At 41.1% G+C, this 12,228-nt stretch overlaps 1 protein-coding gene across 1 annotated transcript in view; it reads left to right on the top strand.

Moving 5' to 3' along the window:
* The window catches only part of LOC109876720 (alpha-actinin-3), a 70,001-nt gene that overhangs the window by 20,429 nt on the left and 37,344 nt on the right, over positions 1-12,228 (top strand). Inside the window, exon 2 of the mRNA XM_031791883.1 lies at positions 10,039-10,153. Within this exon, the coding sequence (XP_031647743.1) occupies positions 10,039-10,153 (115 nt within the window). The remainder of the gene's footprint in view (positions 1-10,038; positions 10,154-12,228) is intronic.

Here is a 12,228-nt window from a genome sequence, read left to right as displayed (position 1 = left end):
CTAACTGTTTGACTTTATCTAAAGTCATTGATTTTGGAAAAAACATGTCTATGAGTGGCTTTTCTCTAAAGTCCTTACATTTCCTTAATCAATCTATCTTAATACTTACAATGATCCTAAATCATCACAGATGTCCTATATTCCTGTTAAATTGAATACTATTTAAAAACTTATAATAATCAAACAAAGTCTAATAAATGCTAACCATATCAAAATCCTTCCTACACTAACAAGCCCTTTCCTTCAGGGACCCTCAGTATTCTATCTGACAATAACATGAATTTAATATGTGTTGCAAAGTGTGGAATACCTTATCTACAGTAATTTATCACCCCTAAAAACTGTAACTTATTTTCCTATGTAATTCCCTGCCCTATTGGCTTAATCTATCTCCTATCCAAACCTCAATGTATCTTATCTTCCCCTATTTATTCTCAATGATAAATATGACTTTTTCTCTGTTACAATACCAAATCATTAATAGCCCATTCAAAAGCTTTACAGCTAATGTTGTAAAACAGAATCCTGAACCACTTTCTCTTCAGTGATTCAAACAATAATTCCAAACCCCCCAACCAAAACGCCATTATAAGGAATTTACCTTAAAACTAGTAACTCAATATGACCACATTCATTATACAAATGACTCTCCCCTGAGGCTGATCAGACCTCAGAAGACAGTCACGATAAGATCAATAGGTCATAAAATCAAAAAATTTACTTGTATAATTAAAACTCATAAACTAAAAACTCATAAAGTTCCATATGTGAGTGTGCCTCTTTAAAATACCTTTGCACTAAAACAAATAGTCCTAACAATGGTTTTATGTGTATATACTTGCAGACCTGTTTTAATTTGGTCGTTTATGGCCTCATTCTCCCCAAGATTATAATCCCAGGAAACATCTAAAATTGAGACACCTAAACATCAATTTTCCCAGAAGAACACAACACTCCTAACTAGCATTCACTATGCTAATTCGATTCAGAAACTCAAAAGTGAACCATAAACTAAACCTAATGATGATTCCCCTTTAACTCAAATCATTAATCATAAGTTTTAAACAACGTCAATGTATATGTTTACTTAAATGAACATGCTACCCTTAGATACAATTAACCCGATAACATTATTGTATTACTTTTTCCCCTCTGCCGCAAATGTCGTACATTTCTCAGTGTAAGAAATTTACTAAACCACTTTTATCAGCTAAAAACAAACTATACGAAAACTCACTACTCATAATGCTTCAGATGGCAAAATTACTCAGAGACTCACGTTCACATCTGTTAGTTCCTCAAGAAAGAACAACTTGCCCCTGTTACAGATGTTTATGTATCAGGGGAAAAGCTCAAATAACCAAATTCAACCTAGCTAGTTTCCCAAAACATATGCAATTATGTTTTACTATAGAGGTTGCTTTTCAACATTAATACCCTAACATTGTTCCACATAATGGAAACAGTGCTCAAATTCACTGGTGTTACATAAACAATCAAACCAGGAATCAATAACCATCAGAATCCATTATCACGATGTTTTACGATTCAGACATTCAATCTCCCTTTCTCATGGCCTAATTACAGTCCAGATAAATGCCACAAATCAATGATACCCACCTAGCGAATCAGCTGCTAGTTTTTAGCATCTTTCCTGACGACTTACATACTCCTTTTAAAAATGTATTTCGACATTTTTATCAACTTCTGAAAAGTGACTCAACAATAATGCAAGCATTTTCCTTCTAAAAGACACAAACCATTTTCTCCGTTACCCCCAGTCCGTGGCGACAAAAGTGCCTCGCGAGTGATGTCATCAACAAGCGCTCAACCTTGGCTCAATCCGTAACGACTTTCAATGAATTGTAAATAATTGTTGTTCGATTAACCAAACCTAATTTATCACATCTGTTCAAATCCTGAATTATAATTTACCATCCCAACCAATATCTCTAAACCTCACAATTCGCAAATTTTATAAGAACATTTCGATGGGCACAAATCTATCGTAATGGTTTCCCCGTTATTATTCAGAATTCATTTGATTTAGCATTTTAATTACGACTCTATTCCCAATATATTATTCCCAACAGAACAGACATCGTCTTGCATCAAAATTCGCTTCGTTCTTATTTCAATTTGAACCAAACAAACTATTTAAAACGTCCAGTTTATATCTTATACCAATACTAGTGACTATAGCTTTCTCTGCAAAACAATTAGTTTAATTACAACCAAAAACTCAGATATATAAAAATATTAATATATATTTTTATTTTACGCCTCAGCTGGGAACCGAACCCTGGACTGCAGGTTGTAAGACCGCTATGCTCACCACTATACCACCCATGCTATGGAACTGAGATTCTCCGCAAATAGACCCAATTTACAGTTTTCTGTATTTGTTACTCCGGCATCTGAACAACAGAAAATAGCACTAATTTAAACGGCCAAAGTTTTCCCTCAGTTAGGATTCTCATTAATCTCGCTCCCTTTGTATCTGACCCTTCTTTTTCTTTTTCTCATTGTCGCCTCTGACCTTCCCCTCAGTTAAATTACAACCTTGTTGACGACTTTTGCAGGGAGTGTTACACTCCCGGGCGAAATGTCCAATTTCGTTACAATTAAAACATCTTGTATTTTTCTTTTGACTCACCTTATCCATTTTTCTCGACTTTATTCCCTTCTCTAACTCCATTATACCTCCCTCGGCTTCAGCGGGATCCACATACTTGGGTGGTAATTTCGCAGGTAGCTCTTGCAGCCGTATTCTTATAACCACTATTTCGTCGACTGGATTATCTCGGTATTGTTGGTATAATCGAGGAAGATATAGTTTGTTACCCTCACGCCCACCCAATTGGTTAACTTTTTCATCTGCGGGAGCGGAGGGCAGCGCCTCTCGAGTCTTGTTAGATTTAACCTTTTTTCCTGCGCGTCCAATTCTCTTTTTTGCTTCCGAAAGCCAAACTCCGGCTGTGTATAACCCCTGTTTATTCTGCTTTTTCACATTATTACCACATTCCTTATGTATCTGTTTTATAAGGGATTCCAGCTTTTCTACATTTAGACGGCCATCAAAATCGTATTTCTTTCTCCATCTTAGACCGAAATCGATGTTTCTCTTGTCTTTCTGTTCCATATAACGCTCGTCTCCCATTAGTTCCGGGGCTTCTTTTGAGGCATTTCCACCCATTCTTAATCCTTACTGTTACTAGTAGCTATGGTATTTAATCACTTATCTATGCCTTACTATATTTAATTTTAAATTCTATGTGCGTGTGGTTCTACGAATTTGCAATTTACCGTTACTTAGTTACTTTTAGTCCTTCTCTGTCTGACTATGTGTGTGTCACTTTAAAAATAATCAGTATGTATTTTCCTTCCTGTGAACCGCGTCCATAGAAGACTTTTGATCGGACATCACATTTCACCCATAGGATATTCTTTTGGGACTTTCAAAGTTAATGTCTCATATCTCACTACTCTAGACTAAGTTAACCTCTCCTGTGAACCACGTCTATAGAAGACTTTTGATCGGACATCACATTTCACCCATGGGCTATTATTTTTGGGACTTTCACCGTTAATGTCTCATATCTCACTACTCTAGACTAAATCACTTTATCCTTTGATATTAATTTCTTTCAGCATTGTACAGGTTCAATTATTCTGTTCGCCTAGAATTACCCTGCCTTCTCACCAAGCCTAATTTATCTTTATTTATGTATGTCTTTTGAATTAATGGCTATCCTATTTGTACGGAACAAGCGTCCTAATTCTCCAATGCGTACTATATCTCTCCTTAATAACCTTCTGGCTTGCAAAACCAGGATTTATTAAGCTCTAGTTTATTTATGGTAGCGCACCTTACCACAGGTCAATTTCAGACCTGCTTCCTTCCTATCGATTTTGGTTAAAACCCAAGGTAGAAACACATTTTATTTGTTCAGAATATTCAAGCACCTATTATTGATCAAATTCAACTCCTTCATAACATTTTAATCAATAAATATCCTAAATAATCCCTCCCAAATTCGAGAATAAAGGCTACTATACCGGCTGCCGACTGGGAAAAGCACTGTTCGTTGTATCTATTCACCCTCCCTGATTTTCTGTGGTAATACGCAGGCCTGAATTTTAACCTCAATTCGGAGGCCAGGACTTTTTTTTTGTAAACGGGTGCCTCCCGTCCGTGCAGGATTTTCAGCGTACTACCTCCAGATAACAGGGAGGGATATTTAGATCCGGGATCGAAAGGACCAATTGTTAGAGGAATTCTAAATTCCTATATGTTTTGTAGCCAAAACCAAATTCGCACTCTCTCTATTTCATAATAAGTTGTAAATTTATCATTTATGCATGAAATAGATCGAGACCAGTCTTAAAAGTCAGGTAACAGCGTTTAATTCAAAAGAGTACTGACTCAAAATACAAAGAACATTACATTTTAAGGAGAGAACATAAAATGACGTCATCAGTTTCTCACACCCTCTCCGATCCACACAATAGCGCAGTGTCTTCAGGTCTGGAAATTGTCTTCTACTCCCCTCATAAAACAAACATTCCAATCTGTCTAAAAGATATACTTTTCTCCACTAATGGAACATCAAACAAACATTCTTATCTGTCTGAAAAGATATATGCCATCCCCCTCCCGTAAACCCGCAAGGTACAGACAATTAATTCGTTTTACTTACATTTTCAGTAACAGCTTAACCAAGAAGCCATACATTTCATTTCATACCATAACATAATAGTATTAAAATAAATGGTTCTTAAATAAATGTATACATAATTAATCATTTCAATTATAATTTCCTCCAACACAAAGCTCAAGTTCTGAAATAAAATATGGTCTGAGAAGAACAGTATTGGCAAGCCAGGCATATAGCCAATGTGCTGTGATAATGTATTAGACCTACTGCACTCGCTCCCACAGACTGTGTTTACTACAGCGTTTGGGAGGCCCACAGTGATCCGGTGCGGAGCGGAGCCTCCGACCACATTTTGGGATCAAACATAAATTGGCTCTTAGAGTGGTTGCATCACATTCTTGACGGACAGGTGGTGTCAGGGGCTACGTCTAGGATGGGAGGAGAGGTGTGTGTGTTTGTCCTCCCAGCTGTGCTGAGGGTCATAAGGCACCCCTACTCCTCTGCCCCCCTCCTTTAGTAATGACAGGCATTTAGCAGGATGACTGTGTGTGTGTAGGTGCGTGTGTGTGTTCAGGGGCAGTTCAACAAGTGGAGATGAGGGAAAAGGGGGTGGGGGGACAGGGAGAAGAGAGGAGTCAAAAGAGAGGGAGGGAGGAGGTGGGACAGAGGAGAGGGGGAGACATTGGGACAGAGGAGAGCGGGAGTCAGTGGGACAGGAGAAGGGGGAGAGGAATAGGGGAGACACAACATAACAGAAGGGGGAGAAGGGGGAAATAGAGGATAAGAGGGGGGACTTCATAGTCATAGCACTCTAGTTGACTACAGACATCTCCAGTCAATGTTAAGAGTTGAGGTAATGGGTTAGAATGGATATTGGTGTAACCATGGTCTCTGCTGTATAACCTCTTCAGTCCAATTAATAGCGTTTTGTACTCAATTGTTCTTAATAGGCCTTCACTTGATTTAAGTCGGGCATCTTTCTAACGATTTCCGATATTTGAGAGGCAGGATATCCCAATGTCTCCCGTTTAAATTCAATGTGTTATTTTGTTGTCACACCATTTCTGTGAATCCTTAAAAAACATGCATCTGAATGTCCTGTGTGGCTCACTGGGTAGATCATGCTTGCATCGCCAGGGTTGTGGGTTTGATACCCACGGGGACCAGTATGAAGAAAGGTATATCACTCTGGATGAGAGCGTATGAAAAATGTTGAACTGAGTTCACCAAAAACCAAGTTTGTTTTGACATCACTCATTATGTCGTAATTTACTCTCTCTCCTTCTCTCCCTCTTTCAACCTTAGGAATCCTGCCTTCTCAGCTGTCCCTACTGGTGTCCATAGCTACCCGATTTAGCCTCCCTCTCCTCTCTTCCCCACTTTCCCCCCCTCCTTCAACCCCTCCTCTTCCCTTTAACCTCCCCTCCCCTTTCTTCCCTTTACCCTCCCCCCTCCCTCCCTCCCTCCCTCCCTCCCTCCCTCCCTCCCTCCCTCCCTCCCTCCCTCCCTCCCTCCCTCCCTCCCTCCCTCCCTCCCTCCCTCCCTCTCTCCCTCTCTCCCTCCCTCCCTCCCTCTCCTCCCCTTTCTTCCCTTTCTTCCCTTTACCCCTCCCTCCCTCCCTCCCTCCCTCCCTCCCTCCCTCCCTCCCTCCCTCCCTCCCTCCCTCCCTCCCTCCCTCCCTCCCTCCCTCCCTCCCTCCCTCCCTCCCTCCCTCCCTCCCTCCCTCTCCTCCCCTTTCTTCCCTTTCTTCCCTTTACCCCTCCCTCCCTCCCTCCCTCCCTCCCTCCCTCCCTCCCTCCCTCCCTCCCTCCCTCCCTCTCCTCCCCTTTCTTCCCTTTCTTCCCTTTACCCCTCCCTCCCTACCTCCCTCTCCTCCCCTTTCTTCCCTTTACCCCTCCCTCCCTACCTCCCTCTCCTCCCCTGTTCTCCAGCAGACTCTGGTCTAGTGGTCTATCTAGACTAGCAGGCTGTGTGGTCTGTATGTGGAGCCTGTCTAAATTTGGTAATGCGTAGATGTGAGGAGGGTCGTGTCAGTTTTGGTCTGTAGAGACTAGGGGGGGGGGGGGCGGGACGACGACGTCTGTTCTGCCTTTGCCTCCTGGCAAGCATGGTCTCCCTCTCGCTCTCCCTGTCTCGCTCTCTCTCTCACTCTCTCTCTCTGTCTTTCTGAATGTCTCTTTCTACCTCTTCTCTCTCTGTCTCTCTCTCTGTCTTTCTGAATGTCTCTTTCTTCCTCTTCTCTCCCTTTCTGTCATGCTAAATGGCTCTCTCTGCCCCCCCCCCCCCCCCCCACCACACACACACACACACACACACACACACACACACACACACACACACACACACACACACACACACACACACACACACACACACACACACACACACACACACACACTGCATTAATGGAGAACGCTGCCTTTGTGTTCTGTCTCAAACCACACATCGTGCTTCATTACTGATTAATGGAATCTTTTTTTCTCTCTTTCTCTCTCTCCCACACACTCCTCTGTAGTTGGTCGTTCCGATGCTGCTGGTTTTCTCTCTTTCTCTCTCTCCCACACACTCCTCTATAGTTGGTCGTTCCGATGCTGCTGGTTTTCTTTCTTTCTGCCCCCTCAACGCGGACTGACGTTCAGATCAATCCGTCAATGATTTAATCTATCAAAGCTGTCAAGGCAGAATGACTATCTGAGGTCAGGACGGGTGTTCTAGCCCAGTATATTAGTGGCATCAGTGTCACTGTGTATATTATTATTTATAAGATGTATTATTTTGACAGGAAAGTCATACTGAGACGAGGGTGAGCCCTACATAAATACATCCAACACATACAATATACAGTACAATACACAAACTTACACTCATGCAACATTGAACTTCAACTTCGTCACCAGCTCAGTGACATTAAATGACAGTTTTTCATAAAGCCAGATACCAAGATATTTATAGGAAGGAACCCGCTCAATTTATGTACTGTTCAAACTAGTCATTACAAATTCATTTACAACTGAGTTATGGGACCTAGAAAAAAACATGCATTTTGTTTTGTTTGCTTTTAGTGCTAACTTTAGATCCAACAGCAACTTTAGATCCAACAGCAACTTTAGATTCAACAGTGGTTGAAAATCAAATGTGAAAATGCTTGGCCAACAGATGGGGTAATGGAATACAACACTGTATCATCTGCATATAAATGAATATAACTTTTTTTTACAGCATTACCAATGTTATTTATATAGATTGTAAACAGTAGTGGGCCGAGTATGGAACCTTGGGGCACCCCTTTACGTAACTCAAGGAACTCAGGTTTGACCCATCTACCTCAATGGCATGAGTTGTGTCATTAAGATAAATATGAAACCATCTGAAAGCATCAGTACCCAACCCTATGGAGGACAGCTTATTCAGCAGAATAACACGGTCTACAGTATCAGAAGCTTTTGACAAGTCTACAAACATGGCAGCACAATCCTTTCTATCATCTAAGGCATTTGCAATATCATTTACAACAAGCATGGTAGCCGTAGTGGTATGTTTAGGTCTGAATCTGGATTGATTAACATTAAGAATACCATTTACAGATAGAAAATAACATAGCTGTTTGTTGACCAATGATTCTAGGATTTTCGCAAGACAGGGTAGCCTGGAAATTGTTCGGTAATTATCAAGATCACGACCATCCCCGTCCTTATGGAGTGGTAGCACAAAAACTGCAAGAACTTTAGTTTCTGTGAATTAAAACCCCTTAATAACATTGCCCAAGTCACGTGAGGTTGACTGATCATCCGAGGCAACGGGAGGCGGTGTGTGGGATGAACAGTCAACTGAATGGTCAAGACCAGTATGAGCACCATTTCTTTCAATTAGGAAACCTGCTGAGATAAAATGTAAAAGCATCACAAATCGTAACTTTTTCAGTAATGATGCATGAGTCTAAAACGACTTGCTTAGGCAGGGAAGTAGAGGAATAACCCCGCCTTGGTGAATTAACGGTTTTCCAGAATTTAGAGGGATCACTAACAGAGTCTGCCATAGGGCTAAGGAAGTACTTTGATTTGGCCTGTTTAACCGATGCGTTGCGCCTATTTCTCAATTGCTTAAATACCTGCCAATCAGCTAACGAGACAGTTGTTCTAGCCTTGGCCCAGGCTTGATTTCTTATCAAATAGAGGTCTGAGAGTACAGGAGAATACCATGGATTAGTTCCGTTTTTGACCCTGAGTTGCTTGAAAGGGGCATGTTTATCAGCCAGAGAGGTGGAAATGGCTGATAAAAATGGAAGTGCCCAAACAGGGTCTGGTGTGCAGCTAGTAGAACAAAGCTCTGAACAATATAATTCATGAAGGAATGCATTTTTACATTTCTCTTCACAACTATACGAGGGGTCAGAGTTTTTCTATTTGGTATCTCTAATTCAAGCAATAGGACAGTGGTCCCTGATATCATTTGCAAAATCACCACTAGCCAAATACTTATGGGGACGGTTAGTTAAGATAGGGTCAATCTATGACGACTTTGCTACGTTTTTTACATTCACCCGGGTGGGTTTCGTCATCAGCTGAGTTGAACTCAAGACAGATATTGTTAAACTGATCTGAGGCGTAAGCCAATCAAGATTTAGATCTCCCAACACAGCCAGTTCAGATAGCAGAAAGGGTTTTAAATAATCAGAAATAATACCAACAGCCTCTGCCGAAGCGACTTGGGGAGCAGTAGACCGCAGCCATAAATATATGCATATTTTGTCTTATGCCCACTTTTATAACCAACAGCTCACACATTTTGGGCATAGAGATACTAAGAGAGCATTATGCCATAAGAGAAGATCTTACATAAATAGACACTCCTCCCCATTGTTTTATTACCACAGATACAGACACAGAGCAGCACAGTAATGCTGTAACAAGGTTATAGATGTGATGGGACACTTCGGGTTTTGCCAATCATTCTGACCTGTCAGAGAGGCTGGGGAAAGAAAACACTGACCAGTCTTTTGAAGGGAGTGCTTAAGGCTTCACTTTAGATTAGAGTATTTGTTGCTTTATGTTTATTAAGGGGTTGTTTATCAGTGTGGGACAGGGTTCAAGTTGGGGTCTGTTGGTGCTATCGGGCATTGTCAGTGAGGCTTAGTCTCTGTCTGTTTGTTAGAGAGAGAATGTTAATTAATCCCTTTTTTGTCTCCCTCTCTCTTTTTATCTCTTTCTCTCCCTATCTTCCCTCCCTATCTTCCCTCCCTCCCTCCCTCCCTCCCTCCCTCCCTCCCTCCCTCCCTCCCTCCCTCCCTCCCTCCCTCCCTCCCTCCCTCCCTCACTCCCTCCCTCCCTCACTCCCTCCCTCCCTCCCTCACTCCCTCCCTCACTCCCTCCCTCACTCCCAGACTTTCACAGCTTGGTGTAACTCCCACTTGAGGAAGGCAGGGACACAGATCGAGAACATAGAGGATGACTTCAGGAATGGCCTCAAGCTCATGCTGCTGCTGGAGGTCATCTCAGGTGGGTCTGACTCTTAAGTCACTGCAAAGTCACTGCAAAGTTACTCTAAAAAGTCACATTATATCACTGTTAAGTCATTTAAGTCACTATTAAGTCTCTGGCAAGTTATTTAAGTCACAGTGGAGTGGAGTCACTCTTAAGTCACTCTTAAGCCACTTAAAGTCACTGTAAGTCACTGCTAAGCCACCGTTGAGTCACTTTAAGATGGTATCAGGTCAAATACAGCAGAAATGAATGGAGAATGGCACAGTCCTCTCTTAATTGAGTAATACTTCACCAATCATTTTGTGTTGCAAAGAGAAGTTTAACTTCTTGCGTCGAGCCATCCCGGATCCGGGATCGTGAATACAGCCTCAAGCTCATTACCATAACGCAACGTTAACTATTCATGAAAATCGCAAATGAAATGAAATTAATATGCTAGCTCTCAAGCTTAGCCTTTTGTTAACAACACTGTCATCTCAGATTTTCAAAATATGCTTCTCAACCATAGCAAAACAAGCATTTGTGTAACAGCTAGCGCAGCTAGCGTAGCATTTAGTGTTAGCATTAGCAGGCAACATTTTCACAAAAACCAGAAAATCATTCAAATAAAATCATTACCTTTGAAGAACTTCAGATGTTTTCAATGAGGAGACTCTCAGTTAGATAGCAAATGCTCAGTTTTTCCTGAAAGATTATTTGTTTAGGAGAAATCGCTCCGTTTGGTGCGTCACGTTTAGCTATGAAAAAAAACCTGTATCCAGGAGTGTAATTATCCCCGCAGCTCATTAGCATAACACAACGTTAACTATTCATGAAAATCGCAAATGAAATTAAATGAATATGCTAGCTCTCAAGCTTAGCCTTTTGTTAACAACACTGTCATCTTAGATTTTCAAAATATGCTTCTCAACCATAGCAAAACAAGCAGCTAGCGTAGCATTTAGCGTTAGCATTAGCAGGCAACATTTTCACAAAAACCAGAAAATCATTCAAATAAAATCATTACCTTTGAAGAACTTCAGATGTTTTCAATGAGGAGACTCTCAGTTAGATAGCAAATGCTCAGTTTTTCCTGAAAGATTATTTGTTTAGGAGAAATCGCTCCGTTTGGTGCGTCACGTTTAGCTATGAAAAAAAACCTGTATCCAGGAGTGTAATTATCCCCGCAGCTCATTAGCATAACACAACGTTAACTATTCATGAAAATCGCAAATGAAATTAAATGAATATGCTAGCTCTCAAGCTTAGCCTTTTGTTAACAACACTGTCATCTTAGATTTTCAAAATATGCTTCTCAACCATAGCAAAACAAGCAGCTAGCGTAGCATTTAGCGTTAGCATTAGCAGGCAACATTTTCACAAAAACCAGAAAATCATTCAAATAAAATCATTACCTTTGAAGAACTTCAGATGTTTTCAATGAGGAGACTCTCAGTTAGATAGCAAATGCTCAGTTTTTCCTGAAAGATTATTTGTTTAGGAGAAATTGCTCCGTTTGGTGCTTCACGTTTGGCTACCAAAAAACCCCGAAAATTCAGTCTTCAAAACGCCGAACTTTTTTCCAAATTAACTCCATAATATCGACTGAAACATGGTAAACGTTGTTTAGAATCAATCCTCAAGGTGTTTTTCACATATCTCTTCATGATATATCGTTCGTTGAAAGCCTCCTCTCTCCTCTCAATCACTGGATGACTGCGTGCAGCTTGTAGATTACGCACCAATTTAGACAAAGGACACCGGGCGGACCCCTGGTAAATGTAGTCTCTTATGGCCAATCTTCCAATGATATGCCTACAAATATGTCACAATGCTGCAGACACCTTGGAGAAACGATAGAAAGGGCAGGCTCATTCCCGGCGCATTCACAGCCATATAAGGAGACAATGGAAAACAGAGCTCAAAAATTCTGCCCATTTCCTGGTTGAAGTTTCATCTTGGTTTCGCCTGTAGCATGAGTTCTGTGGCACTCACAGATAATATCTTTGCAGTTTTGGAAACCTTAGAGTGTTTTCTTTCCAAAGCTGCCAATTATATGCATAGTCGAGCATCTTTTCGTGACAAAATATTGCGCTTAAAACGGGCACGTT

This window comes from Oncorhynchus kisutch, linkage group LG16 (genome assembly GCF_002021735.2).
Source record: "Oncorhynchus kisutch isolate 150728-3 linkage group LG16, Okis_V2, whole genome shotgun sequence".
Classification (NCBI taxonomy): domain Eukaryota; kingdom Metazoa; phylum Chordata; class Actinopteri; order Salmoniformes; family Salmonidae; genus Oncorhynchus; species Oncorhynchus kisutch.
Note: the sequence above shows the minus strand (reverse complement) of the source record. Positions and strands in the feature narration are given on the sequence as shown.